Source organism: Hemitrygon akajei, chromosome 22 (assembly GCF_048418815.1).
Source record: "Hemitrygon akajei chromosome 22, sHemAka1.3, whole genome shotgun sequence".
NCBI classification, from domain to species: domain Eukaryota; kingdom Metazoa; phylum Chordata; class Chondrichthyes; order Myliobatiformes; family Dasyatidae; genus Hemitrygon; species Hemitrygon akajei.
Window position 1 is genome coordinate 54433572 of NC_133145.1, and position 27498 is coordinate 54461069.

The following is a 27498-nucleotide window of genomic DNA, read 5'->3' on the forward strand; positions in this document are numbered from 1 at the left end:
TGACGCCTAGCCCTTTTTAAAAAAAAAAATCTGGCTCAGTGTTTAAATTAGCTAAACATCGGTTCACTTCGCACTCTCAGGCTGGGCCCCACCACTTTGATTCAGCCTAAGTCTGCTCTAGCAATGGCCACTGCGACTATACCTGCAGTGTTGAAAGTCCAGTTCGTTCAGGACACCGGAGAAACACCAGGTCGTACAAATGGTTCAAAAGCAGAACTCCCACCAGGAAATTACAGGCTGTGGATTACAGTGATCCTAGTTCAGAAGAAGTATAATGAATAGAATGGTTAGTAGTTTTGTCTGCTGCCCATGTATCACCAGTGCCATCTTGGAATACAGCCCTAGTCTTTGGCCTTTGCTTTGTCCAATAGTGATCTCCAGTTATACTTGTAATATGTTGCTGAAGTATGATGCTTGAGAGAGGCAGATTGCATTTTACTCATACTCAGTCATGCTCCTCAACTTTCCATCTTCACACATCATTTATTTTAAGGTGTGGAATTGCATTTTGTGTTGCTGCTCCCTTCAACAGTATTCCCTAAGTGACCCAGACCCTCAGTGTTTGAGCTGTGGTGACAGACGTCAACTGAACCCATTTGCCTTGGGAGTAGAGAGTGGTGGGCACTTGGAATGCAGTGCCAGGGCTAGTGGTGGAGGCAAGCACAACGGGCATTCAAGAGGGTCTTAGATTGGCATGTGAATGTGCAAGAAATGAAAGGATATGGACATATTGTAGGCAGAAGCAATTAATTTAGTTGGAAATTTCATTATTAATTTAATTATTCTGGCATGCATTGTGGGCCAAAGGGCCTATCCCTCTGCAGCACTGATCTTTGCTCTATGTTCTAATAAGATTGGCTGTTTTCCACCACGACAAACTGTTTGAACAATCTGTAATAGTTGAAGCAATTGCTCAGAAGTACTTCGTTGGACAATTATTTAGAGAATGCTACTTAGTGCTAATCACTTCGCCTTTCTGATACGGTGAACCTTTCCCGTTCTGTCCTGCAGCGCTGAGACAAGGGCCTTTGAGCTGTGGCAGCATATGCAAGCTGAACCCTTTTGTCACGGGTAACATGACTGGCCGTGGCCAACTGCTCAAATCTGTAATGTGTTGAAACAATTGATAACATCTGCTCGGCAGTACTTTGACATTTATACAGGGAATGCCATGTAATGCTAATCACCTCGTCTTTCTGGTACACTGAATCATTGAGGAGTTGAAGGCATGAGCTGCCAGGAAAAAAAATGTCCTATTTCTCTTAATATGTGGGAACGGGTTGTGAATTGTCCTTCCCAGCAGTCATTACACATCTGTGCAAACTTTCTGGAATTGTGGTGAGTAAAACTGCATATTTCATCATGCAGAAAAGGTGCTCTGTTTGTTACTCCACCAGGCACTTGATTTTTTGCAATTTGTAAAATGTATCCTATATGTATGCATCCATCCTTGCACATACCAAACTTGAGGTGTCTAAAACCGAGCCTTGAAAAGAAGAACCATTGTTTCCAAGTAGAATTCAAAGTTCCATTTGAGTCAGTTGTAGTTCGCTTCAACAAAACAGAAAAGACTCTGATCCGAGACTTTCCCCGCTATAGGAAACATCCTCTTCAAGTCGACTCTAGGTTTTTCAATATTTGATAGGTTTTAATGAGATCCTACCTCATTGTTCTAAACTCCAGTGAGTACAGGCCCAGAGCCATCAAATGCTCCTCATATGTTAATGCTTTAATTTCTGAGGTCATTCTCATATAAAAAGAAGAGGTACTGTTATGAACCCCGTAACTGGGTCACTTACCAGCAAAGATAGAGAGGTCCATTGAAGTCTGATGGTACTATTTTTAAACGTTTTTATTTATAAAGGGGCACAAAAGTAAGGTTAATACAAACATTCAGATACTATACGTCGTCAATACTCAATCTAAAGCGCGGGTATAGTAATAATCATCAATAAGAAGTAGCTCTATCGTTTTGTCTAGGGGTAAAAATATTGTCCGATGGAAATATAAAAGTCTCTCGAGTTCATGCAGGCTTTAGCCTTTCGGGGACCGCTGGGTTTCACTTGTTGGAGAGAGAGAGAGATTTTTGGTGAGAAAAGAAACTTGCCCAGTCTTTAGGACGCAAACCGTTGAATCGGGAACGTGGGTTCCCCGTTGTTAGTTTGAAGTCCTTTTTGGTGTTATCAGCCACCCGTTCCCCAGGCCAGGGGAAACGGACCACACGTGGCTTCCGAATAGCTTCCCGTTATCACGGGAGCGATGAGCGATGGTGTCTCCTTCTGGTGCGTCGCTAGGGGACTGCCCCCTGCAGCCCCGCTTTTATCTTGACTTGCAGGGTTGTAGATGTCAATCAGGGTGGGGTGATGCAATCCCCAGCCCACATTGCCCGAGGGTGTACACGTAGCCCAGTTCACGTTGCCCTGAGAGCTGGCACGTAGCCTAAGATCGCAATCCACAAAGGTGTCTCCAAGAAACAATGGCCAACTCCGTTGCTTTGTCTGGCTAAGGATTCTCTCTCATTTCCTGAGTCCAAGACCCGAATTAATAGCGATCTTGCGATTCTCAAGAAGGAGGGGGCAGGGATCATAACAGTACCCACATTGAGTTGCCAAATCACGAGCACTTTTCTGACATGCTGTTGGTCCTCAAAGAAAATAGCAATAGAAAGGGAAACTAGAAGTAAGTAAGATAAAGTAATTCAATCAGTTTATGATTTTGAATGAGAATTACCAATGGGGATGAGTCATAACGGTCTACAGTAGCATTCAGTAAAATAATAGGGGATCTGTTCTCTTTTGCTCATTTTCTTTTCAGCTCTCCCTATTCCTTGATTTTTAAAAATTTTTTGCAGTGAAATAGTTTATTTTAAACCCTAGTGAAATTTGAAGAGTCTTATTCAAATCATCCTTGTAGGATAAACCTTCATCTCAGAAATCTGACCTGTCACCTCAAAGGTTGGAAGTTAAAAGTAAACTCAGCAAAGACCTTATTTAACTTTACTTTTAACTTGTTATCACTTGTTCTGTTATTGTTATCCAACATTTCATCTTCCAAATTTCCTGTTGCACGTGTTGTTTACTTGCTGCATTTCATGAAACTGCACATCAAGACCTTGAGACATAGGAGCACCATTAGGCTATTCGGCTTATCAAGTATGCCCTGCAATTCCATCGTGTTGATTTATTATCAAGGATCTATTGTATACAGATAGTTATGAGTGTTTTTTAAAATCAGTTAAAAAGATTCTGTTTTTCTTTATTTGCTAGTGACTCACATTTTCCTAAATTACAACACATGTGGTTTCTTGTTCTTCATCCAGTCTGCAACAGGCAGAGCATTTATGGGCTGGAAATCACGCTTACTTTATTCACTGTTCCTAAGGCCAAATGCTATTATTAAATTACCAGAAATCATGTCTGCACAAATTGGTAGTCACTTTTCTACGAAGGTTTTAAAGCTGATTTAATTGTTAATGGTACCTTTGATTAAAATCCAATGGATTCAAGAAAATGTCCTCCATTTTCTATCATTTGAATGAGATCACAGTTGAATAAACTCCTCGCAGACTTCGAGCCAGGTACAGTTATCAATTATAAATGACGTTTCAACGGCAAACTCTGGCATCTTCATGATGAAGGTGACAGAGTTTGCCATTGAAACACGGATTATAATCGATACCTGTACCTTGCTGGAAGCCCAAGAAGAGTTTATTTGCAATATACGTCAGGAAAGCTATAGATTCTTTCTTGAGATCACAGATGTATTTATTCAAACAAATGTGAAGCATTCCATGAAAAGATCAACAAGTTCCCTTAATGTTTAAACCCACGTAATGTATGTTACAATTGCAACACTTGATAACATCCAGGCTTTGTGCCTAACTGACTGGTGTAGAGCAAATGGAAAAAGGAATCCTAATGAATGATATCAGTGGCTGAAGACTTGCCAAACAGAATTTAATGTGAAAGAGTACAGTGCATTCTGATGCAGGAGATACAGGCAAATTTAAGCTATGACTCTACGCCTTTATACACAACCAGCACATTTGTGTGGAGATTAGCTGATACAGTTACTAATAAGGTACACAATAGAAGAAGCAGTGTGTATGCCAAGCTACACCAGTGTTTTGAAAGTTCATGGGGTGACTGTAGGTGTGCTTATTAAACACAGTGGAATGTTTCAGGTTGTGACTTGGAACATTCTGAATACGTTATGTAGACTGTTCACCTGATTCTCTTGAGACAAAGCAACACTTCATGTTCTTTCCCTTTTCAATTTCCCACCAAAATTTAGTCCAGCTTTAACAAGTCCATGTTTGTATGAACTTGGCTTGGTTTCTTTAGGAAAGGATCGACCTAGAGAAATTCAGAAAGATTGGTAAGGCTACCGTGACTCTTTGGGAGTAGGGAATCACTGAGAAAGGAAATAACGTGTGTGGTGAACTACATATACCTGTCTGGACATGCCCCCCCCCCCCCCCCGCTGACTGCTTCTGTGGCTCCTCCCACAGACCCCCTGCTGACTGCTCCTGTGGCTCCTCCCACAGACCCCCTGCTGACTGCTCCTGTGGCTCCTCCCACAGACCCCTGCTGACTCCTCCCACGGACCCCGGTATAAAGGCGATTGGGGACTCCGCCCTGGTCTCAGTCTCCAGGATGCAGTGTGGTGGTCAATTGCTGCTTGTTCTTTCTTCCAACCAATAAAAGCCGATATCTCACCTCACGTCTCAGAGAGTTATTGATGGTGCATCAATGTGCTAATTAAAATTGGCTGTGGAAACAGCTTCTCTGCTGTTGAATCAGTTGTATGCAGTTTGTTTATTACAGTGTGGAGCAACTTAACCTAAAAAAAATGAGTTAGTGTTTTAGGCCATAAGACACAGGAGCAGAATTAGGCTATTCGGCCCAACGACTCCACTCTGACATTCCGTCGTGGCTGATTTATTTTCCTTCTCAATCCCATTCTCCTGCCTTCTCCCCATAATCTTTGACTTCTTTAGTAATCAAGAACCTATGAACCTGTGCTTTAAACCTACCCAGTGACTTGGCCTCCATAACGATCTGTGGCAATGAATTCCACAGATTCATCACTCTCTGGCTAAAGAAATTCCTCCTCATCTCTTCTAAAGGAAGGTTCTTGTATTCTGAGGCCTAATTGTAGACTCTCTCACTGTTAGAGATATCCTGTCCAAGTTTCTGAGCTAATAAATTAATTTGAGACAAAGGCAAGTGAATGGAGTTATTTTGTCAATGGGTCATAATTTCAGATTAAAGATTAACTTTATTTGTCACATCTGCATCAAAACATACAATGAAATGTATTGTTTGCATCAAAACAAACAGCGAGAATTGTGCTGGGCAATCCTCAAGTTTCCAAAGCTAACACAGCATGCCTACAGCTCACTAACCCTAACCATACATCTTTGGAATATGGGAGAAAACTGGAGCACCCAGAGGAAAAGCCACTCTGTTACAGGGAGAACGTACAAACTTTGTACAGGAAACGCTGGGAATTGTACCGGATCGCTGATGAGAGGCTGGCACTGTAAAACAATGTGCTAACTGTTACGCTGCCATATCGCCCCATGCCTTGTGTAACAGGCTCAGACTCAGTCGCTCACTTCTGTTCCTACAGTCATCAATGTGCTTTCTTTTGTTAGTGTAACAACTTAATGGGAGCAGTAATCATTTTATTCTCATTTCTTGGAATGAAAGAGCCATATTTATTGACACAAACTCAGGAGAGACCAGCTCTCAATATTTACTTTTAAGATCTAAGTATTATTTCTAAATATTGAACTTTAAAAAAATTTTCTTAAGAGATTTTATTTAATTTTATTTAGAATTACAGCACGGATCAAGACCTTTAACCCCCGACGACCCTGATTTAACCCTAACCTAATCATGCGACAATTTTACAATGACCATTTAACCTACCCAGTATGTCTTTGGACTGTGGGAGGACACCAGAGCACCCGGGGAAATATCATGCATTCCATGGGGAGCACATACAGAGACTCCTTACAGAGGATGCTGGAACTGAACTCTGAACTCTGACGCCCCCAAGCTGTAATAGCATCACACTAGTCACTACACTACTATGTTGTCAGTAGCAACCCCAACGTTTATTTCCCATCTGCAATAATCCTTGAGAAGGTGACATTAAGCTGCTACTGTCTTTGGAATGAAATACTGTGTATCCACCCACAGTGCTGTTCTGTTGGGGGGTAATGGTATTTTGATCCAGAGATAACAAAGAAACAAAAATATACGAGAAGTGTCCACAGCAGGGGTGATTGAAAAGTTTGTGGCCTAAGGTAAAGGAGATGAGTTATACAGGTCTCATTACATGCACATGCAGTGCAACTCTTTGAGTGATTATGCAGAAAGTTTGAAGTTAATAACTCATCAGGGTGATTGATAAGTTCGTGACCTAAGGTAGAAGGAGATGAGTTATTAACTTTAAATGTGGGGTTCAACTCTTTGAGTGATCATGCAGAAAGTTTGACGTTAATAACTTATCTCCTTCTACCTTAGGCCACGAACTTATCAATCACCCCTTGTATTTCCAAGTCAAAATGCCTTAATGATGGATCTTGCATTCTTGGAGCATTGCCTTAAGAAGGTAACATCCATTATTTAGGAACCAACCATCCAGGCCATGTCCCCTTCTCGATGCTGCCATAAGGTACCAGCACCTAAAGACTTGCATGTCAAGGTCAACAATAGCTCTTCCCCACTGCCATCTGGCAGAAGATACAAAAGCTTAAAAGCAAGTGTAACCAGACTCAAGGACAGTGTTGTTAGACCGTAGAACCATAATGGTGAAGGACCCAAACACTACCTTGGACGATATTTTTATTTTCTCGCTCTCAACTTGCACTAGTTGTTCTGTTTATTTTAATAATTTTACTTAGTTGCATATCATTTATGTTAATTTGTGCTTATCAGGTTGTAATGTCCTATGCCTCAGAAAGCTAATTTTCACAACATTTGTACCCTGAGTATGTATGCCTATGACAATACATTTAAACTAACTTGAGTGGTTGACTCGGAGAGGAATTTGTTGGTGCTACCTGCTTATCCTGTCCTTTTCAGTGAAAAATCCTTAGCATTTTGCTGGAGTCCTGTGGCCACTATGTGTTCATGCTTCGGGAAATTGGCTTCTGACTCAGCTTCTGATGGATATCTCAACTCTGTCCTGTTTTTACAGCTAAATACCAGTGTGGTTGATTAATTTAAGATTTTTGTCGAGATATTTTGCTCTGTTTCATGACCTGAAAATGAAAAGTCAAACATGAATTTGCATACACCCTGTTACTTACTTACTGCCCATTACGCTACTGGCTTTTAGGACAGCAACGAAGGTCCTCCATGTCTGGTGGGGTTCAGGGCTTCCTTTGTCACTAGCTTCCTCTCGGTTTTTACCACTGTCAGTTATGAAGTCCCAGGAAGAGACTCAGGAACAATCAGATGTAGAAAGATTCTTCATTGCTGTTTCCATAACAATTTTGTTTTGCCAGTCAGGGTTGTTATTCCCTGAGCTGAACCCCTGAACCTGGAGGACCAGTGGACCACTCTTAGTCTAACCTCTGCAGAACCAAAGCATGAAGCTCTGACTCCAACCAACATAGCTCACAAGCCTCCAAACCCATTGATAAGGTTGAGGTCCTCTTGGAGGGCAAACCATGTTGTAGAATTAATAGTAGTGAAATAGACAGAAAGGCCTCAACTATTGTATGGGCCTAAACACAAGAGATCCTGCAGCTGCTGGAAATCTTGAGCAACATAAACAAAATGCTGGAGGAATTCAGCAGGTCAGGCAGCATCTGTGCAGGGGAATCAACAGTCGAGACTCTTTATCAGTCCTCATGATGGGTCCCAGCCCAAAACGTTTGACAGTTTATTTCCCGACATAGATGCTGCTGAACTTGCTGAGTTCCTCCTGCATTTTGTGTGTGTTGAATGGAGCTGTTAATTAACTAGCCACAAGTTAATCTGCCATTTTATTTGAATGAGTAAAGGGGATTTAGTGGAACAACATCTTGTTTCAAACACTGCTCTGCAGTCTTGTTTGTTCTCCATACCCAGAGTTCGGATCTGAAGGAAACACTTTCAGCGATGCAATCTCTCTCCATACTGAACTGAGTTTTCAGAACCTACTGGTTGACTCTACCGATCCTCTATTTACACCCTGCCATTTATTCCCTGTCTTCTTTCTATGAATTTCTTTACTTGCACAGAAGCTTCTTCATTAAATTTATCAATGAAAATCAAGACTGATAGTTAAAAGTTCAAGTATTGACTTAATAAGTCATTAGTAATACAATATCAATCAACTCTCCAGCCCAAAGTGAGAACAAGATTAAAATAAAAAGCTGTATATCGAATGCCTTTTGTTATTTTAATCTTGTCCTTCTTTGTCTTATTTCTCCTTCTGTGGCTGACTGACTTGAATCCATCCTCAGCATCTCAGGCAACATCTGTGAGTAAAGAGTAGCCAATGTTTCAGGCCGAGACCCTTCATCAGGAATGGGGGGGAAAGAGAGGGCCCCTGCATATAGAAGCAGAGAAGAGTACCCAGACAGTGGAAAACATCCTGTATTGTCCCGGTACCGAAGAAACCACAACCAAAGGAGTTGAATGACTTCAGACCTGTTGCCTTGACGTCGCACGTGATGAAGACCATGGAGAGGCTGATAATACAGAATCTGAGGCCACAAACCAGGCACGCCCAGGATCCTCTTCAGTTTGCGTATAAGGAGAAGGTGGGAGTGGAGGATGCTATCACGTATTTGCTGCACAAATCACTCTCTCACCTAGATGGGGTCAGTTGTGCTGTGAGGATTACATTCCTTGACTTCTCTAGTGCCTTTAACACCATCCAGCCCAAGATCTTAAGGCACAAACTAATGGAGATGGGAGTAGACTCTCACATGGTGGATTGGATAGTGGACTACTTGACAGATAGACCTCAGTATGTGCGGTTGGGAGACTGTAGGTCTGACACGGTGGTCAGCAGCACAGGAGCGCCGCAGGGAACCGTACTCTCTCCGGTCCTGTTCACCCTGTACACATCAGACTTCCAATATAACTCGGAGTCCTGCCATGTGCAGAAGTTCGCTGATGACACGGCCATAGTGGGGTGTGTCAGGAATGGACAGGAGGAGGAGTATAGGAAACTGATACAGGACTTTGTGATATTGTGCGACTCAAACTACCTGCGTCTCAATATCACCAAGACCAAGGAGATGGTGGTGGACTTTAGGAGATCTAGGCCTCATATGGAGCCAGTGATCATTAATGGAGAATGTGTGGAGCAGGTTAAGACCTACAAGTATCTGGGAGTACAGTTAGACGAGAAGCTAGACTGGACTGCCAACACAGATGCCTTGTGCAGGAAGGCACAGAGTCGACTGTACTTCCTTAGAAGGTTGGCGTCGTTCAATGTTTGTAGTGAGATGTTGAAGATGTTCTATAGGTCAGTTGTGGAGAGCGCCCTCTTCTTTGTGGTGGCGTGTTGGGGAGGAAGCATTAAGAAGAGGGACGCCTCACGTCTTAATAAGCTGGTAAGGAAGGCGGGCTCTGTCGTGGGCAAAGTACTCGAGAGTTTAACATCGGTAGCTGAGCGAAGGGCGCTGAGTAGGCTACGGTCAATTATGGATAACTCTGAACATCCTCTACATAGCACCATCCAGAGACAGAGAAGCAGTTTCAGCGACAGGTTACTATCGATGCAATGCTCCTCAGACAGGATGAAGAGGTCAATACTCCCCAATGCCATTAGGCTTTACAATTCAACCGCCAGGACTTAAGAACTCTTTAAAAGCTATTATAAATTGCTTTTTGAGATATTGATTTAGATGCATATCATATTTTTTTTTACTGAGTTAAGTATTGTATGTAATTAGTTTTGCTACAACAAGTGTATGGGACATTGGAAAAAAAGTTGAATTTCCCCATGGGGATGAATTAAGTATCTATCTATCTATCTAGAGTGAATGTGGAGAGGATGTTTCCTATAGTAGGGGATTCTAGAGAGCTTTTCCTCGGAATAGCTACAGTACAAAGATAAGGAGGAATTTCTTTAGCCAGAGGGTGGTGGATCTGTGGATACCTTTGCAACAGACAGCTCCAGAAGCCAAGTCATTGGGTGTATTTAAAGCAGAGGTTGATAGGTTCTTGATGAGTAGAAGTATCAAAGGTTACAGGGAGAAGGCAGGAGAATGACATTGAGAGGGAAAATTAAATTACCATAGATTCTGGACTACAAAGCGCACCTGATTAAAAGCCGCTGGCTCTAATTTTAGAAAGAAAATCAATTTTTTACTTGTACAGGCCGCACCGGATTTTAGGCCGCACCGAATTTTCGGCCGCAGGTGGCCCACGTTGTAATATGAGATATTTACACAGAAAGATATTACACGTGAGGATTTTTTAACTTTTAATTAAATCCATATGGTAACATAAACAAATACATATTGCAAATGCTTTTTTTCGAACCGTGCCTGTAACGCGGCTACTTTTAAATATACGTTGCATATACTTTTTTACTGAACAACATTCCAATATCTCCTAACGACTGGTAAAAAATATATATATTGCAGCCTACCAGGAAAAGTTATTGATCGCCTTTAACTTAAAAGCAGCGTTCGCTCAGATCCAAAGCCGCTCGCGTAATGTGCTCCCCCCCGCCGTCCCGTTTATCGCAAACGGCATTTTTCCCACAAGACGCGGCGAAACCGGGTGTGACGTCATAGCATCCCGCGATGTAGTACAGAAAACAAATATAGTTAAAACACTTCTAACTTTAACTAACAAATGAATTACTAAGCGAAAATATTATAAACTGCCATAAAGGCAGCACAATGCTTTTCTTCGAGTGTTTTCCATGTTGATGAGGGTGAGTACAAATGACTGATTTACAATAATTTAATTGTGAAAGTGCGCTTGATTTATCGTACAATTTCATTGGACCTCTGTGAACTACTCATCAATTTTATTGGTCTACTGTTATGAGGCAAAATGTTTTTGGCGGCATGAAAAAAACCATGCATTAGCCGCACCGTATTAAAGGCCGCAGAGTTCAAAGCTGTTCAAAATGTGGGAAAAAAGTAGCGGCTTATAATCCGACATCTACGGTAGTCATGATGGAATAGTTGAGCCGACTCAATGGGCGAAATGGCCTAGTTATGCTCCTATGTCTTATGGTCTAACAATACTGCCCTTGAGTCTGGTGGTACATGGTGTGTGCTTTCAAAGATTTGTATCTTCTGCTTGATGGGAGAGTGGAGAAGAGAGGATAACTGGTGTGGGAGGGATCCTTGATGATGTTGATTTCTCTCCTGAAGCAGCGGGAGTGTGGGTAGATTCAATGGAAGGGAAGCTGGTTTCCATGATCAATCGGGCTGTGTTGACAAATGTCTACAGTTTCTTGCAGTGTTGGGCAGAGTACTGGCCTGTATAGCAGATGTGTCTGCTGAGAGTAGCTCGTAAAGATTCGCCACATTCCAGTGCCATCTTGAGTTGGGTGTCAAGATACAAGGACAGAATGGTAACATAGCAGTTAGAGTAACGTGTTACAGTCCCAGCAGTCGGGGTTCAATTCCCATTGTCACTGTCTGTATGGACTCTCCCTGTGACCATGTGGGTTTCCTCCAGGGACTCCAATTTCCTCTCACATTCCGAGGACATATAGATTAGGATTAGTAATAGTTGGCACCTGAAGAATGGCAATGCTTCTTTATTAGACTGTGTTGATCGTTGACGCAAAAATGACACATTTTACTATACGTTTTGATTTACATATTGTAAATAAATCTAACTTTCGTCTTCCATTCTTCATTGTTGGCCTTGCTCTTCAGTACGGTCCCAGACACTCTGCTCAATCCTTTGGGCTGTTTTCAGCTCACCTTTCCAGCAAGTTAAGTGTTGAAGTCACTTTGTGAGATGAAGCTACTTAACTGACTGCCATTAACTACCTCTATCCAGCAAACCCAGTTTATTAAGTTCAGCAAGAAATCACAGGTCCAAGCCTCCTCTACTGCCACAATGAGGCCACACTCGGGTTGGAGGAGCAGCACATTGTATTGCTTCCGGGTAGCCTCCAACCTGATGGCATGAACATTGATTTTTTGAAGTTCCTGTATTTGCCCCCCACCACCTTAACCATTCCCTTTCCTGCTTCCCTCTCTCACCTTATCTCCCTACCTGTCCATCAACTCCTCTGGTGCTCCTTCCTTTCATGGCCTTCTGTCCTATCAGATTCCCCCTTCTCCGGCCCTTTATCTCCCTCACCAATCGACTTCCCAGCTCTTTACTTCAACCCTTCTCCTCTCCCGGCTTTACCTGTTAACTGCCACCTTGTACTTCTTCCTCCCCCTCCCCACCTTCTTACTCTGACTTCTCTTTCTTTCCAATCCTGATAATGAGTCCTGACCTAAAACATCAACTGTTTACTCTTTTCCATCGACGCTGCCTGGCCTGCTGAATTCCTCCAGCATTCTGTTTCATCAAATTCAAACCTTTGTACTGGGATTCACTTCCCCAGCCTACAGTAGAGAAACCAAAAAAAGTACCAACTGCTGTGCTAATCCTGCTGCTTGGCTGCATTGTTTCAATGAGCATAGCACTTGCTGGCAATTGGGTTGTTTCAGCTGTGCTTCCTGTTCACAGAGAGCTTAATAAGCAAAATAGTCGAGGGTAAGGGCAAGAAAAGTAATAACTACATCATCTAGGGCCAAATCAAGAATAATTGTCAGGTTAAACAGCTTGGTGGTCTGCCGTTACAAAGATTCATTGTACAAAATAAATGACTTCACTTTTTCTTCCCACAGAACTTCAGAAGCGAGCTGCAGAGCTGTTTGGGATGGAGGCTGCTTTGTTTGTACCCAGTGGAACAATGGGGAATCTGATTTCAGGTCAGTGTGTTAACAGGAAACCACCTCCTCACCCCAACCATCACCACCCCCCAGAAGAGATTTCCAACCTTATTCTTTTTACAATGAAATGGTATAGTCATAGGCTGAGAGCCCACAATTCCCCCACCTCTGAAACAGGAACTAGTACATTGGTGGTGAGGGTGGTCTCCCGAGGAAGTCTATGTAGGAGTCCTTAACTTGGGGACCTGGGGCGGAAGCACAGTCCCACGCAGCAGATTTTTGAGTCAATTCACTGATTACCCAGCCACCTGCTCCCTCTGTGACCAGGGGTGGGGGGGAGCATGGAATGTGAGAGGCTGCCGGCACTACTTGAAGGGGCTGCTCCTCAAGTTTGGGTTACACTTCAGCACCATGCTCGGGAGCAGGGTGTTGGATCGGTCAGGGGATTTCCTGGTGGGTTTACTCCTGTACTCCTGAACCTGGCCAAACTGGCCAGCCACAGGTCCAGGCGGTTGGCAGTCAAGGGCTCTGTCCGAGCCGATTGCCTGCCCCTCTTCTGGGGCTAAATCTCTTACCATTATCTGCAGTTTATTATGGACAGGGCCAGAGCAGCAGTCATAACCAAAGTGTGATGAATCCGGAGTGGATGCATTCCCTGGTATGTCAATAAAAATTGGTGAAAGGTTGTCGTCATGGCACCATATCTTCTCCTATCTCCTTCCTGTTCTCTGGCTTTTCATTATTTTGAGATACAGCCTGCTACAGTGGTATAATATGCAGATTGTAGATGGAATTGGGGCAGAATCAGGCCATGCAGTCATCAGTACACAGGGAGTAGAGCAGAAATCTGAGGATGAGGCATTGCGGGGCACCAGTGTTGAGAATCATTGTGGCGGCAGTGTTTCTGCCTGTTATTACCGTTAGCCGTCTGTTGGTCAGGAAGTCAAGAATCCAGTGCGAGAGGAGGTGTTGAATCGCAGGTATGAAATCTGGAGAGGAATTTGCTTGGAATCCTTGTATTGAAGGCCAAGCTATAGTCAACAAGCAGTAGTCCAATGCAGAGATGAGTTTAGGGCCAGGGAGAACGTGAATGTTGTAGATCTGTTTCAGCAGTAAGCAAACTGAATAGGTTGGGTTTTCTGGGAGGCTGGAGTTAATGTGTTCCATGAACGTCCTCTTAAAGCACTTCATGATGGTAGGATGCCAGAGCCTCCAGGCGATAATCATTAAGGCACACTATCTTGTTTTTCCCAAGTACCACAATGATAGTGGTCTACTTAAAGCAAGTGGAGCCATACCAATCATGACGCTCCATCCAAAATAGTCCCATTTGCTAGAATATATGGTCCAAGCAGTTCATTAGTCACTCAGATGTTCTGGTCAATTATCGTACGCATGGTCCTGCTCTGCAGAAGTATCAAAATCCGAGGGGACATTTTTGAGATGGTCACAGTGGAGCATCTGGGTCATCCTCATCACCTGTTTCCTGATTATAGGAATCAAGTACAAGATGAGTAAAGGGCATAAAACAAACTTGGCCAGTTCCAAACTAGAAAATATAAAAAATCTTTATCTTTTATTCCTTCCACAAATAGTTTCTTCTTCATCTGCTCCCTCCACCCCAGCTGCTTCTGTGTTTAGTCTTGTCCCGTTCTACATGTAAAATTTATCCACACTTTCCTTGCCTCTCTCTAAATCACAAATTGAATCTGCTAAAAGTTTTCCAATTCTGAAACTTGCTGAATAATTACATTACCGCCTGAATTCTCAGTTGAATGTTCTTGTTCTTTCAACTTTCACTAGAAGTCTCTGATACAGACAGGACATGTGCTGCGAAGGAATCCGAAGGTGATTAGGCAATAAGTTCTTGTGAATCACTGCTTGATTATTGAGCTAGGGGATTTTGACTATAGAGTATTTGCATAATTTCAGCAATGTGCCGAATGTATGTATTAGTCACGGCTACTTCAGTAGTTATTGTGTGAGATTAGTTTAGCTATTTCTCGTTGCCCTGTGTTTTGCTATGTCATACTTGAGACAATCTATAATGCATCCTAACATGGACCTTGGATTCTGCTGGAGTTCACATTTTCACTAATACCAACAGGTCACAGAGGCTTTAAGAGAAAGCTGCTACAGTATATTCTAGCTGTAACACATTGTGTTACATCATGGTGGTGTCACAATGCCCTCTAACCATGGGATTTATTTACATACTGTAAATCTACAAAAAGTCATTACATTGCTCTTCCTTTTTGGTGTAGATATTTTTCATAATCATAGTCAATCATTATAGATTAAAATTCTTGACCATCTTCTCTAGTCAGATTGGACTCCTCAGTTGTGAAGCTTGGTGAAGTATTATACTTTGTTGATTTGAAACCACCTAGAGTTTATTCTTTCACTTGCCAGCTGCAGTTGACTCTGTAAAATACCGGACTGCGGCTAAAAACCGAAGTGGTTCACGAATGTTCTTCGGTGGAAGAAATCTGCCACCCTTTACCTGGTCAAGCCTGTGACACCACAATCAGCAATGTGGTTGATGCTCAGGAAGCCACACAGTTCAGTGGAACTTGGGACTCAAAAATGACTGTTCATCTAGTCAGCAACATCTAGACCCCTCCCAAAAACAACACACACAAAATACTGGAGGAGTTCAGCAGGTCAGCTAGCATCAAGAAGAGGAGTAAAGATCTGACATCTCAGTCCGAAACATCAGCTCTTTATTCCTCTCCATAAATGCTGCCTGATTTGCTGAGTTTCTGCAGCATTTTGCGTGTTACTCTGGATTTCCAGTATCTACAGAGTCTCTTGTGTTCAAAATAATAAATAAATTAGATGCATCAGTGTTTGCAGACATCTCTCTTGTATTTCTCTCGTTTGCAACATTACAATAGAAATTTGGACAACTTCACCAAAGTCCCATTGTTGGAGTCTTGTCTAATGACATGGGGATGATGATTCTTTTTGTGTCGGACACTTGACTTTGTATTAATTTTTCTCACAAAGGTGCTTTCTCCTCTCTACCTCGTAATTCTGAGTGTACTAACTTCAGTCCTGTGTGAAGATGATGACATACTGCTGGAACAAAAAGTGTGAACGCACATATTTATAAATGAAAAGTTAACGAGAGACCACGATTCATTGTGAAACTAGAGTAATTTTGCCATACTTGCCTCTTCTAGGCATCTGTCAATACATGGAGTTGATCTCTTTCTTAACTTGTTAGAATCAGTATGATATAGATAGGGCAAATGCAAGAAGCCTTTTTCCACTGAGGTCGGGTGGGACTACAAACAGATGTCATGGGCTAAGGGTAAAAGGAGAAAAGTTTAGGGGGAACATGAGGGGAAACTTATTCACTCAGAGGGTTGTGAAAGTGTGAAATGAGCTGCCAGCACGTGGTGCATGCATGCTCAATTTCAAGGTTTAAGAGAAGTTTGAATAGCTGCATGGATGGTAGGGGTATGGAGGGTTATGGTCCCAGTGCAATGGGAGTAGGCAGTTTAAGTGGCTCAGCACAGACTAGATAGGCCGAAGGGCCTGTTTTCTGTGTTATACTTTTCAATAACTCTATAAATTATTTGCTGCCATTGCATCACCACCCCCACTAATCTCTTAATGAACTGTGGGTCATGGAAAGAGACAGCACAGGAATAGGCACTTCAGCCCATAAAGTATGCACAGACCATTAATCCTACAATTAATCCGTTTTTTAAAAATTCTACCCACATTCCCATCACCTCCCCACAGGTTTTGCCTCTCACCCCCATATAAAGTGACCAATTGACCTACTAAGTCACAAGTCTTGGGGTGTGAGAGGAAACCAGCACTCGGCATAGTCAAAGTAAATTTATGATCAAGGTATGTGTACAGAATGTCACCATTTCCTACCTTGAGATTAATTTTCTTGCAGGCATTTACATGAAAATACAATAAAGTTTGTGAAAAGCTATACATAAAAAAAGATTGACAAAAAACAATGTGCGAAAGACAAATGGTACACACACACATATATACAAAAACATACACACATTATACATATATAATTTATATATATAATATAAATAATGCATTTATTTTAAATAATATGCATATTCTCATGTTCTCAGTATTTAACAAACACTGACAACATCTGTTTAAAATAAGACAAATCAGCAAATAAATAAATAAATACATACATACATACATACATACATGCTAAGGATATTAGTTTTAGAGTCCTTGAATGTGAGGCCATAGGTTATGGAATTAGTTCAGAATTGAGGTGTGTGAAGTTAACCACGTTGGTTCAGGAGCTTGATGGTTGTAGGGTAATAACTGTTCCCGAACCTGGTGGTCATAAATCTCTGGGATTTCATCTTTCAGTCCAATTCCATTCTTCATTCTTCTTATGAGGAAATGCAAGACTATTAACAACTTTTGCTCTTCTTCCTTCCCATCAACCATGGACTATATAGTTCCTTTAGGTGAGGCAGCAATTCATTAAAATGCATTATATGGCATTCAGTTTCTCATATCTCTCTGAACAATCAAACATATAGAGGGTGACCATTTTGCAGTACACCCCCATTCAGTCCAGAGCATTCAGTTGCCCTCACTTTAATTCTCCATCCTGATCTTTACATTTTTTCTCCTGTCACATTAAAGCTGTGCCCTCAAGCTGTAGACATCCTTCCTTCCTGGGGTTAAAAATTCAGGCTGCCTACTTCATCTACTTCCACCATAGTTTACACAGTCTCATCAGACACTCCCATGATCAGGCATAGAATGATGTTCCTTCTAAATCATCTCATCACACACTCTCAGGGTCAGAAACAGGGTGAAGCTCCTTCCAACCGTCCCATCTCATACTCCTGAAGTCAAACACAGGGTGAAGCTCCTTCCACACTGTCCCATCACACACTCCTGTGGTCAGGCACAGAATGAAGCTCCTTCTAAACCATCCCATCACATACTTCCAGGGTCAGACACAGGGTGAAGCTCCCTCTGCACTGTCCCATCACATACTCCCAGGATCAGACCTTATCTTTCTAAGGCCCCCTACATTAGTGCAATGAAGCCCAATGTAAGCTTGAGGAATCATGCTTCATCTTCCATCCGGCCACATCAGATTCAGAATCAGGTTTATTATCACTGGTATGTGTTGTGAAATTTGTTAACTTAGCAGCAGCAGTTCAATGCAATACATAATACGAAAGAAAAAATAATGATAATAAATAAGTAAATTGATTACAGTATGCATATATTGAATAGATTAAAATTTGTGCAAAAAACAAATAATATATATTAAAAAGGAGTGGTACTGTTCAAGGGTTCAATGTCCATTTAGGAATTGGATGGCAGAGGGGCTGTTCCTGAATCACTGAGTGTGTGACTTTAGGCTTCATTGTGGTCTTTGGTATTCAATATAAAATTCAACAATTTCAGATAACTATCAGAACTGCCCATTCCTACTGGAGTGTTATCCCTCTGTTCCCTCTTTCTATTCAGGTATTTCCCTGTCTTTTGGGTGTTTTGAGCATTTTCCTTTTGCCTTTTAGCTCCCAGCCATATTTGCATTTCCCAGCTTTTTTTTATGTCTTTCTCAAGCTGCGTCATTCGCCTACAAACCAAACGACTCCATGAACAGCAGAAAAGCCAGACAACCTGGCCTCACCATTTCTGAATTATTCCCTTATGTACCCAGCTATCTGTACAACAGGAATTGATTTCTCATTTTCTCACTGATGAAGGATGATGAACAAAAATATTATTTTCCTCCCCGATGCTGCCTAACTTTCTCAGGCTTCTGATTTTATTTCAGATTTACAACAGTTGTTTTTTTTCCAATTATTGCTAACACTATCACTAGATCTTGCAAAAATAATATAATGAATCACCCACAAAAGTGAATAAAGCTCTACCTTATCACCTGAATGTGTGGATTTCATTTTTGAATTACCATTTTCAGGCATCAGTCCATTTGCAACTACCTTTGAAATGAGAAACAATACCTCTGGCTGTTCAGAATTACACCAGCACCATTTCAGTTTGGTGTTGTGATGGTGAAGTTACTTCAGCACGTCCTGTGAAATGCAGATTATCTTCTCGCAAATTTGAGCAGTAAGATCACAATATTTATCATTGCCTGGCAAAATCTCATCCTACTTTGCAGTGGGTTTCTCTCCATTACAACTGCAGGAGTACAACTCTATGCATGTTGTTTGCAAAGTACTTCTGTGTGCGGCTACACAGAAATCTGAGAAATCCGGATCTTGCCAAGTATGCATACGGATTCTGGGAAGTTGCTGTTCATTATCATCTGTTTGATGTAAAATAATCTGGTGGTCATCAAATAATCTCACTGCTTTATCTGACTTCTGTGCAACATCTGTTAGAGTTGCCCTTTGCCACTATATTTCATCAGTAGCATCTCTAGAAGTTGCTTTGGTGTATCAGTGCAAACAGGTCTCTTTTAAAGTCACAGAGCACTACAGCACAGAAACAGGCCCATTCAACCCATGCTGAACTGTTATTCTGCCTCACCCCGTCAACAAGCACCCGGATCATAGCCTTCCCTACCCCTCCCATCCATGTACTGATCCAAACTTCTCTTAAATGTTGCAATCGAACCCGCATCCACCACTCCCGCTGACGCTTGTTTACACTTGCACTACCTTCTGAGTGAAGTTCCCCCTCAGGTTACCCTAAATATTTTACCTTCCACTTTTAACCTGTGACCTCCAGTTCTCATTTCCCCCAATCCCAGTGGAAAGAGCCTGCTTGCATCTACCCTATCTATACCCCTCATAATTTCGCATACCTCGATCAAATCTCCTCTCTTTCTCCTATGCTTCAGGGAACAAAGTGCTAACCTATTCAACCTTTCCCTATAATTCAGTTCCTCAAATCCCAACAATATTCTTATAAATTTTATCTATACCTTCATATACGTGACACTAATAAACTAAACCCAAACACCGATGCATGCCAATTCAAACTAAAGGCTTTTTTGTGCTGAACAGCTCCAAATGGATCGTTTTATCCCCCAGCCAAATCACATTTGAACCTGTCTTTAGGAGCTAGATATGAAAACTTTACAAAGTTACAATGTTGAAAAGTTCATGCGTGTGATGATGTGGTCATGGATTCTCACATCTTCAGATTTGGTTAATTTGGCTTTCTGCCTTCATAAATGACTGTGGGTAAAATGATTTGTCTGACATCTGAACTCTGATATCTCTACTGCAAAGCTACTAAACTAATGGATGCCTGATACACTTCGGAATAGATTTCCGAAGGTAATATTGATTTCTTCCATTTCCATTTCCTCATTGCAACATTCAACGCCTACACATTTTCAGCGCTCTCTTTCACCTTCAGAGTGTTATTGCCTAGAAAAGCAACTCCATTGTCCTTAAGTCTCTACTCTACTGCCTGTTATGCCTATGGCACTTAGGGCAGCGATGAACGTCCTCCATCTCTGATGGTGTTCAGCGCTTCCTTCATCATGTCAGTAGCTCGGTTTCCACTCCTGTAACTCAAGCAAGTCCCAGTGGAGACTCGACACCATCCCTCCCAGATGTAGAAGGACTCTTCTTTGCTGTTTCTGTAACAGTTTTGTTTTCCCAGTCAGGGTTGTTAGCCCTAAGCTTGTACCCCTGACCCTTAAGGACCTGTGGACCACTCTTAGTCTGGCCTCTACCCTCTGACCTGTTTGACATGGGTGACCCTACCAAGAGCCAAAGCATAAATCCATGACTCCAGCCAACATAGCTCATTGAAACACGCAAGCCTCCAAACCAAGGTTGTGGTCCTCTTGGAGGATTGTCCTTAAGTAGGACATGAACAATTCACACTCTTTGTTATACATTCCTGAGTTTCAGTGGGACTTGTGAATATTTAAGCTACTGTTCTCTCAAAGTTCATAGTACATTTATCATCAAAGTACCTATATGTCACCCTATACTACCCTGAGATTCATTTTCTTGCGGGAATTCACAATAGATGGCATGATGGTGCTGATAAGGGGATTGGCGTCGTGTGTAGCTCTGATGAGAATCAATAAATATTCCCATTCAGGATAACTACAGCTGAAATCTACAGTCACAGCCTTGGGTTCTTCAGTAAGCAACATCGTTTTAAGACATTTAAAAAAATCTATAGATACTCAAAATTGACAGATCCCGGACTGCAGACTTGGATTGCGAGTGCAGATGCAAAGAAACAGAATAGAACCAGTGTGCATAAAAAGACAAACTGTGCAATTTCAGTTGATAGATAGATAAATAAATTAAAGAAGAGTTGAGAGAACATGAGTTGTAGAGTCCTTGAAGATTAGCGCATAGATTGTGGAACAGTTCAGTACTGAGGTGAGTGAAGTTATCCACAGTGATTCAGGAGCCTGGTGGTTGAGGGGTAATAACTTATTCCTTCTTTCCTTTCCTACCAGAATGAAGCTTGTACACTATTTGCACTCCTCGTTTCAATTTGTCTCAGAAATCAATTGGTGACATTTTGTAAACTTGTACAGATGCACAGTGGAATGTATTCTAACTGGTTGAATCACGGCCTGGTATGAAAACAGCGGTGTCTAGCAATGGAAAAGTCTACAGAAAGTGGGGGATACAGCCCAGTCCACAAGAAAGCAGCATCCATCAACAAGGACCCCCATCATCCAGGCCATGCTCTCTTCTCACTGCTACCATCAGGAAGGAGGTACAGAAGCCATTGATCTTGCACCACCAGGTTCAGGAACAGCCATCAGGGCTGCTGAATGAATCAGTGAGAATAACTTCACTCACCTCAATTCTGAATTGATTCCACAACCTACAGACTCACTTTCAAGTACACAGCATCTCATGTTCTCAGACGTACATTTCCAGTTAATGTGGCATTTGGAAAATAAGAGCAGCCGCTTATTTGGGGCAACTCTTAACAAGAACAAGTCTAGAAAATTACTGAGATTCCTTTCATTTATTGAGACACTGTGCCACTTAATTGCAGCCTGGTGCGCCAGAGTTCAGTACCAGCATGCTCTGTACATTCTGTTTGTGGAATGTGTGGGTTTTCTCTGGATGCTCTGATTTCCACCAACTGTCCAAAGGCATATCAGATAGGTTAATTGGTCATTGTAAGTTATCCTGTAGGTTAAATTGCGGTGGTCGGGTGTTGCTGAGCAGTGTGGCTCAAAGGGCCTATTCTGCACTGTACCACTAAATAAAAAACAAAATGAAATAAAAATAATAGGGGCAGAAGACTTGCTGAACAGGTTGTAATTAGCATCAGTCAAATGCCCTTGTAGCTAGCGTCAGTCATGCCCCCTTGTAACTAACGCCAGTCAAATGCCCTTGTAACTGGCATCAGTCATGCCCCCTTGTAACTGATGTCAGTCAGGCGCCCTTGAAACTAATATCAGTCAGGTACCCTTGTAGCTAGTGCCAGTCGTGCCTTTTTATAGCTAGCGACCTTTTAACTAGTATCAGTCGAGCACCCTTGTTTGGCCATTAGGCTTTAAATCATCTCTATATTACTTATAATACTGAATACAATGTAAATGCTGTGTAAATAGTTGTTAAACTGCATTGTTTAGGGAATAATGACAAGAAAAATATTTTATTTCCAATAAAAACATTCAATAAAACATAAAAATATACAGCTTTAAACAAACGGAATCAAACATATGTTAAATGACTTATTGGAATATATGTAAAACGTTACTGTCACTATAAAACTTCAGTAACTTGTCTTTCTGTTTCTTTAAATTATATATAGTGGTAGTTCCGACACCATATTCTTCAGAAAGACGCCATACAGGCTCACCACAATCATGCTTCTGCAATAGTTCCACTTTCTGCGTTATTGATAATAATAGTTGCTTCCTTCTCTTTTTCTCATTGTTACCCATAGGGGTATCTGCAGCTCTTTTTGACATTTTCACTGAAATTAAACACAAAGTCAACAGTGAACACAACATATCAGCGAACAGCAAATGCACGCATAACCAGTATGAGTGCTGAGCCACAACTGACGTCTGGTGGCCTTTGCTAGTGCTGCCATGTCACACCTGAGTGACATCAGCCTTTGGCGAAAAAGCTTTGGTTTTCGGAGCTTTTTGGATTTCAGAATTTCGGATAAGGGATTGTGGGGCTCAGCCTCTCCCCAGCTTTCCCTTTCTCTGGCAAAATTCAGGGCCCAGATCAGCTACTCAGAGGCAGAAGGACTCTGGCATTGGGAGCTGGAATATGGGGGCATGCTGGAAGAAATAGCAAACTCCCAATGGCTTGTGACCGGAAAACTCTAGTAGCTCACAGTTCATCAGAAGATTTTATGCAGCGTCACTCTGGAATTCCCATTACATTCTGCACATAAATCAGAAAACAAGCACACCAAAAACCCTTCCTTAAATATTCGTGGGGATTTCAAGTTGATAGGGTGGTAAAGAAGGCTTAAGGTGGTTTCCCTCCCTCTCTATTGATACTGCCTTCACTTGCACCTCCTCTATTTTCCATACATCCGTGCTTAACCCATCTATCTGCCACTGTAATTGTGATAGAGACCATCTTGTCCTTGCCTACCAACCCATCAAACCACCACGTCCAATACATTAACCCCTGCAACTTCAGCACTTCCAAAGGGATCCTATCACTAAACATATCTTTACCTCCCCGCACATCCACTTTCTGCAGGGATCGGTCTCTCTGTGATTTCCTTGTCCATTCATCCCTCCCCAATAATCTTCCTCCCAGCCCTTATCCCTGCAAACAGCTCAAGTGCTACACCTGCCAATTCACCTCCTTCCTCATCTCCATTCAGGGACCCAAAACAGTCCTTCCAGGTGAGGCCAAACTGCTGGTGATGTCTATTGTGTCTGATGCGCCCTGCTCTACATTGGTGGGACCCAATGTAAATTGGGGCACTGCTTCCACCACAAGCGGGACTTCACGCCAAACATTTTAATTTGGATTCCCATTCCAGGTCCAACGTGTCGATCCATGGCTGCCCCTTGTGCCAAGATGAAGCAATGCTCAGGATGGAGGAGCAACACCTTGTATTCTATCTGGGTACCCTCCAACCTGATGGGATGAATATTTAATTCTCTTAATAGTGAACAAACTTGGCCCCGCCCCCTCTATATTTCACACTGACCTTTTACTTCTTCCCATCTGCCTATTACTTTCTCCTTGGTCCCTTCCTCCTTCACTTTCTCCTACTGTTCACTCCCCTCTCCTATAAGATTCTTTCTTCTCCAGCTCTTGGACCTTTCCCACCCACCTGGCTTCACCTATCACCTTCCAGCTAGCCTCTTTTCTCTCCCCGCACCTTTTTATTCTGGGATCCTCCCTCTTCCTTCTTAGCCCTGAAGGAGGGTCTTGGTCCAAAACGTCAACTGTTTACTCTTTTCCATAGATGCTACCTGACCTTCAGAGATCCTCCAGCATTGTGTGTGTTGCTCATGATGTGCTCAAGAACCATGAGGTACTGTTACTATAAAGCCCTGGTTAGACCAAACTTGGAGTATTATATTCAATTTTAGTTGCCTCATTATAGAAAGGATGAAGAACCTTCAGAGAGGATGCAAAGGAGTTTTACCAGGAAGCCATCTGTATTGAAGTGTCTTGTGAAGAGTGAGCTTTTCTCTTTGGAGTGAAGGTAGATGAGAAGTGACTTGATAGAGGTGTATAAGAGGTACAGCATTGTAGACCGTAGGACCTGTAGTATGCTGTCTTGTTCTTTGTTCCACGATTCTTCAAATCTTCTACTTGTACTTCGGCAGAGTTCACAAAGACCAAAGAGAAACTACTTAAGTGCTTAGTATTTTATGCCCCAGTCCCCTCTCATCTGTATTGATGTGGGCCTTTCATTGTGTTCTCTGAGACAGAAATGTTGCTAACAAACTAGTTTTGGCATGTTAAAAAAGTATCAGTAGATACCAGCACTGTCTGCAGAGCCCAGGAGTTCCCCATTAAGAGAAGTGACTACACCAGAAGCTGTAATGAAGGTTATTGCAATTCTGCTGGTTTCATTCCTCTTGTTCAACAACCTCACACAAACTGTAGAAACATCTGCAACCACGATATTGTACTGATATCAATTGTTGGATCACCATTTCCAAGAAAACGAGTAGGGTCTTCCTGCTGGGCTTAACAAAACATTACTGTGTCCAAAAGTGGTGTGTGGTTTTAAAATAGCCTTGCAAGATTTATACTTCACTGTTTACAAAGAAGAGATTACTCAAGATTACGAAGAAGTTGGGCTGTGTGTTATCTTGTTTGTATTGCCGGTGAGAGGTGTGTGCTGAGTTATGAGAAGATAACTCTTGTGTTTCAGAGTCCTTCACAGGTGTTAGATGCTTATTGCATCCGGCCTAATTCTTAGAAAGGCGGTACGTGAAAATCATGTACAATATGTCTTTCTGAGGAGATTTTTTTATGAGATGTGTCTAGCTGACTGAATCAGAGAGGAGAAAAAAACAGGAAGCTGGGTTGTATAGAGTTCACAACCAAATGTTGATTTGGAATAATCTTCTTTTGCTGTGTACCATCTACAGCTTTTTCACTCCACTCCTATAATCTGATAAAGTTTATGAGAAGTAACCACAAAGGAAGAGAGCATGTACTTGTAACCTTGAAATGAGTTTTGGTGTATTGTTTTCAAGAATGAAGCTAAGGAGAGAAAATAAATGAGTAGAATCACAATAAACTTAAAACATCCATAGTACTTGGCATCTGCATGGCTTGATAGCAAAAGGTTGTATGTGTTTAATTTACCATCCTACACGAGCAAGAAAGAAACACATATAATCTTAGCCTTGGTTGCTTCTGATTAACATTTTGCATATTATATATATATAAATGGAATTTCTAACTGCAAGATTTTACATATTTTATTTGAAGACGTGTTTGCAATAAATAGATGTAAGATGAAGGACGGTTTGGTTCCTGTTATTTTCACATTTATGAATGTAGTCACATCTCTATAGCAGAATCAACTATAGAAAAAGTGAAATAAATTTCCTTACCAGCATGTAAGTACAAGCAAAATGGGTGCAAACCTTGTAGCATCCAAGTGCATTTATCTGCAGGACCTATGCATTGAAAATATGGTAGAGTTGCGATTGGACTTTATACATCAGGTGAGAAGGGTGTGTGGAACCATTTGAGAGGAATTTCTACATATTACCCTTCCAGATCAATGCTAAGCCCATTGCACACAGGCCATCATGACACTTGATCTGCAATCTCAAGCACAGTGCAGTGCTCAGCAATGGTGCCTGTCAACTTGTGTGTTCAGCTGTCAGGATCCAAAGTTATGGTTGCATGTGAAATTACCATGAGAAGCAGAGTGGTTAGAGACAGAAGAGCAAACCAGAAAATACAAGTAGATACATTATCCTAATTCCTGAGATGGAGGGGAGAGTCACTGAAAGACCATGTGAAAGTGAGAGCTGGGTGGAAGTTGACTGTAAATAAATTTATTGGTTTCTGCACAAACAAGTAATTCTGCAGATGCTGGAAATCCAGAGAAACACACACAAAATGCTGGAGGAACTGAGCAGGTTGGGCAGCATCTACAGAGAGGAATAAACAGCCAACATCTCAGGCCAAGACACTTCATCAGGACAGGTGTCAACATTTTGGGCCGAGGCTCTCCATTGGGACTGGTTCCTGTATCAACAGCTGTTGATGTCCTGAAACTTTGCTTCAACTTTGAAGGTGACATAAAATCACAATTAGGACTGACACAGTCATTAGTAATGCAAAATTCAGTCTGTTTCTGAGGTAAGGTTAGCGTTGTGTAGGTTGATTCAAGAACCGGATAGTTGTAAGAAAGTAGCTGTTCCTGAACCTGTCTTTTATATTCCCCAAGTAGGTCAGTGAATATATTGGGTCTGCTTCCTACACTCAAACAGAACCAAAAAATGCCATCGGCTGGCTGAATGCACTCAGTCTCTTTCCCAGGCTTTGGGAACCCAGAACCAGAGGGCTTAAGTTCAAGGTGAGAGGGGAAAGATTTAATAGGTGCTTGAGGAGCAGCATTTTTTTACACATGGTGTGATACAGAGTTTTGAAATGAGTTGCCAGAGGAAGTGGTTGAGGCAGGTGCCAAAACAACTTTAAAAAGACAATTGGACATGTACAAGGTACACTGGCAAATGGGATTGGCTCAGATGGGTGTCTTGGTCAGCATGAGTTAGTTGGGCTCTTGGGCCTGCTTCTGTGTTGTTTGGCTCTATGATTATGGTGTGGGACTTCAGGCTTCTGTACCTCCTACCTGATAGGAGCAGCTTTCACACTGAAGAACGTAATGAACATCTACTGTGTATGTGGAAGTCTTAAGACCATAAAATATAGGAGCAGAATTATGCCATTGGGCCCATCACATCTGCTCCACCATGGCTGATTTACTACCCCTCTCAACCCCATCCTCCTGCCTTCTCTTTGAATCCCTTACTAATTAAGAACCCGTCAACCTCCACTTTAAATATACACAATCCACAGCTGTCTGTTGCAAGGAATTCCACAGATTCACCAGTCTTTGGCTAAAGAAATATCTCCTCATCTCTGTTCTAAAGGGAAGTCCTTCTATTCTGAGGCTGTGCATGCTGGTCCGAGACTCTCCACATCATCCACTCT

The 27498-nt window shown here is 42.0% G+C and overlaps 1 protein-coding gene across 1 annotated transcript in view; it reads left to right on the forward strand.

Moving 5' to 3' along the window:
- Positions 1–27498, forward strand: part of tha1 (threonine aldolase 1) — a 121984-nt gene that overhangs the window by 37466 nt on the left and 57020 nt on the right. The window contains exon 2 of the mRNA XM_073026254.1: positions 12836–12919. Within this exon, the coding sequence (XP_072882355.1) occupies positions 12836–12919 (84 nt within the window). The remainder of the gene's footprint in view (positions 1–12835; positions 12920–27498) is intronic.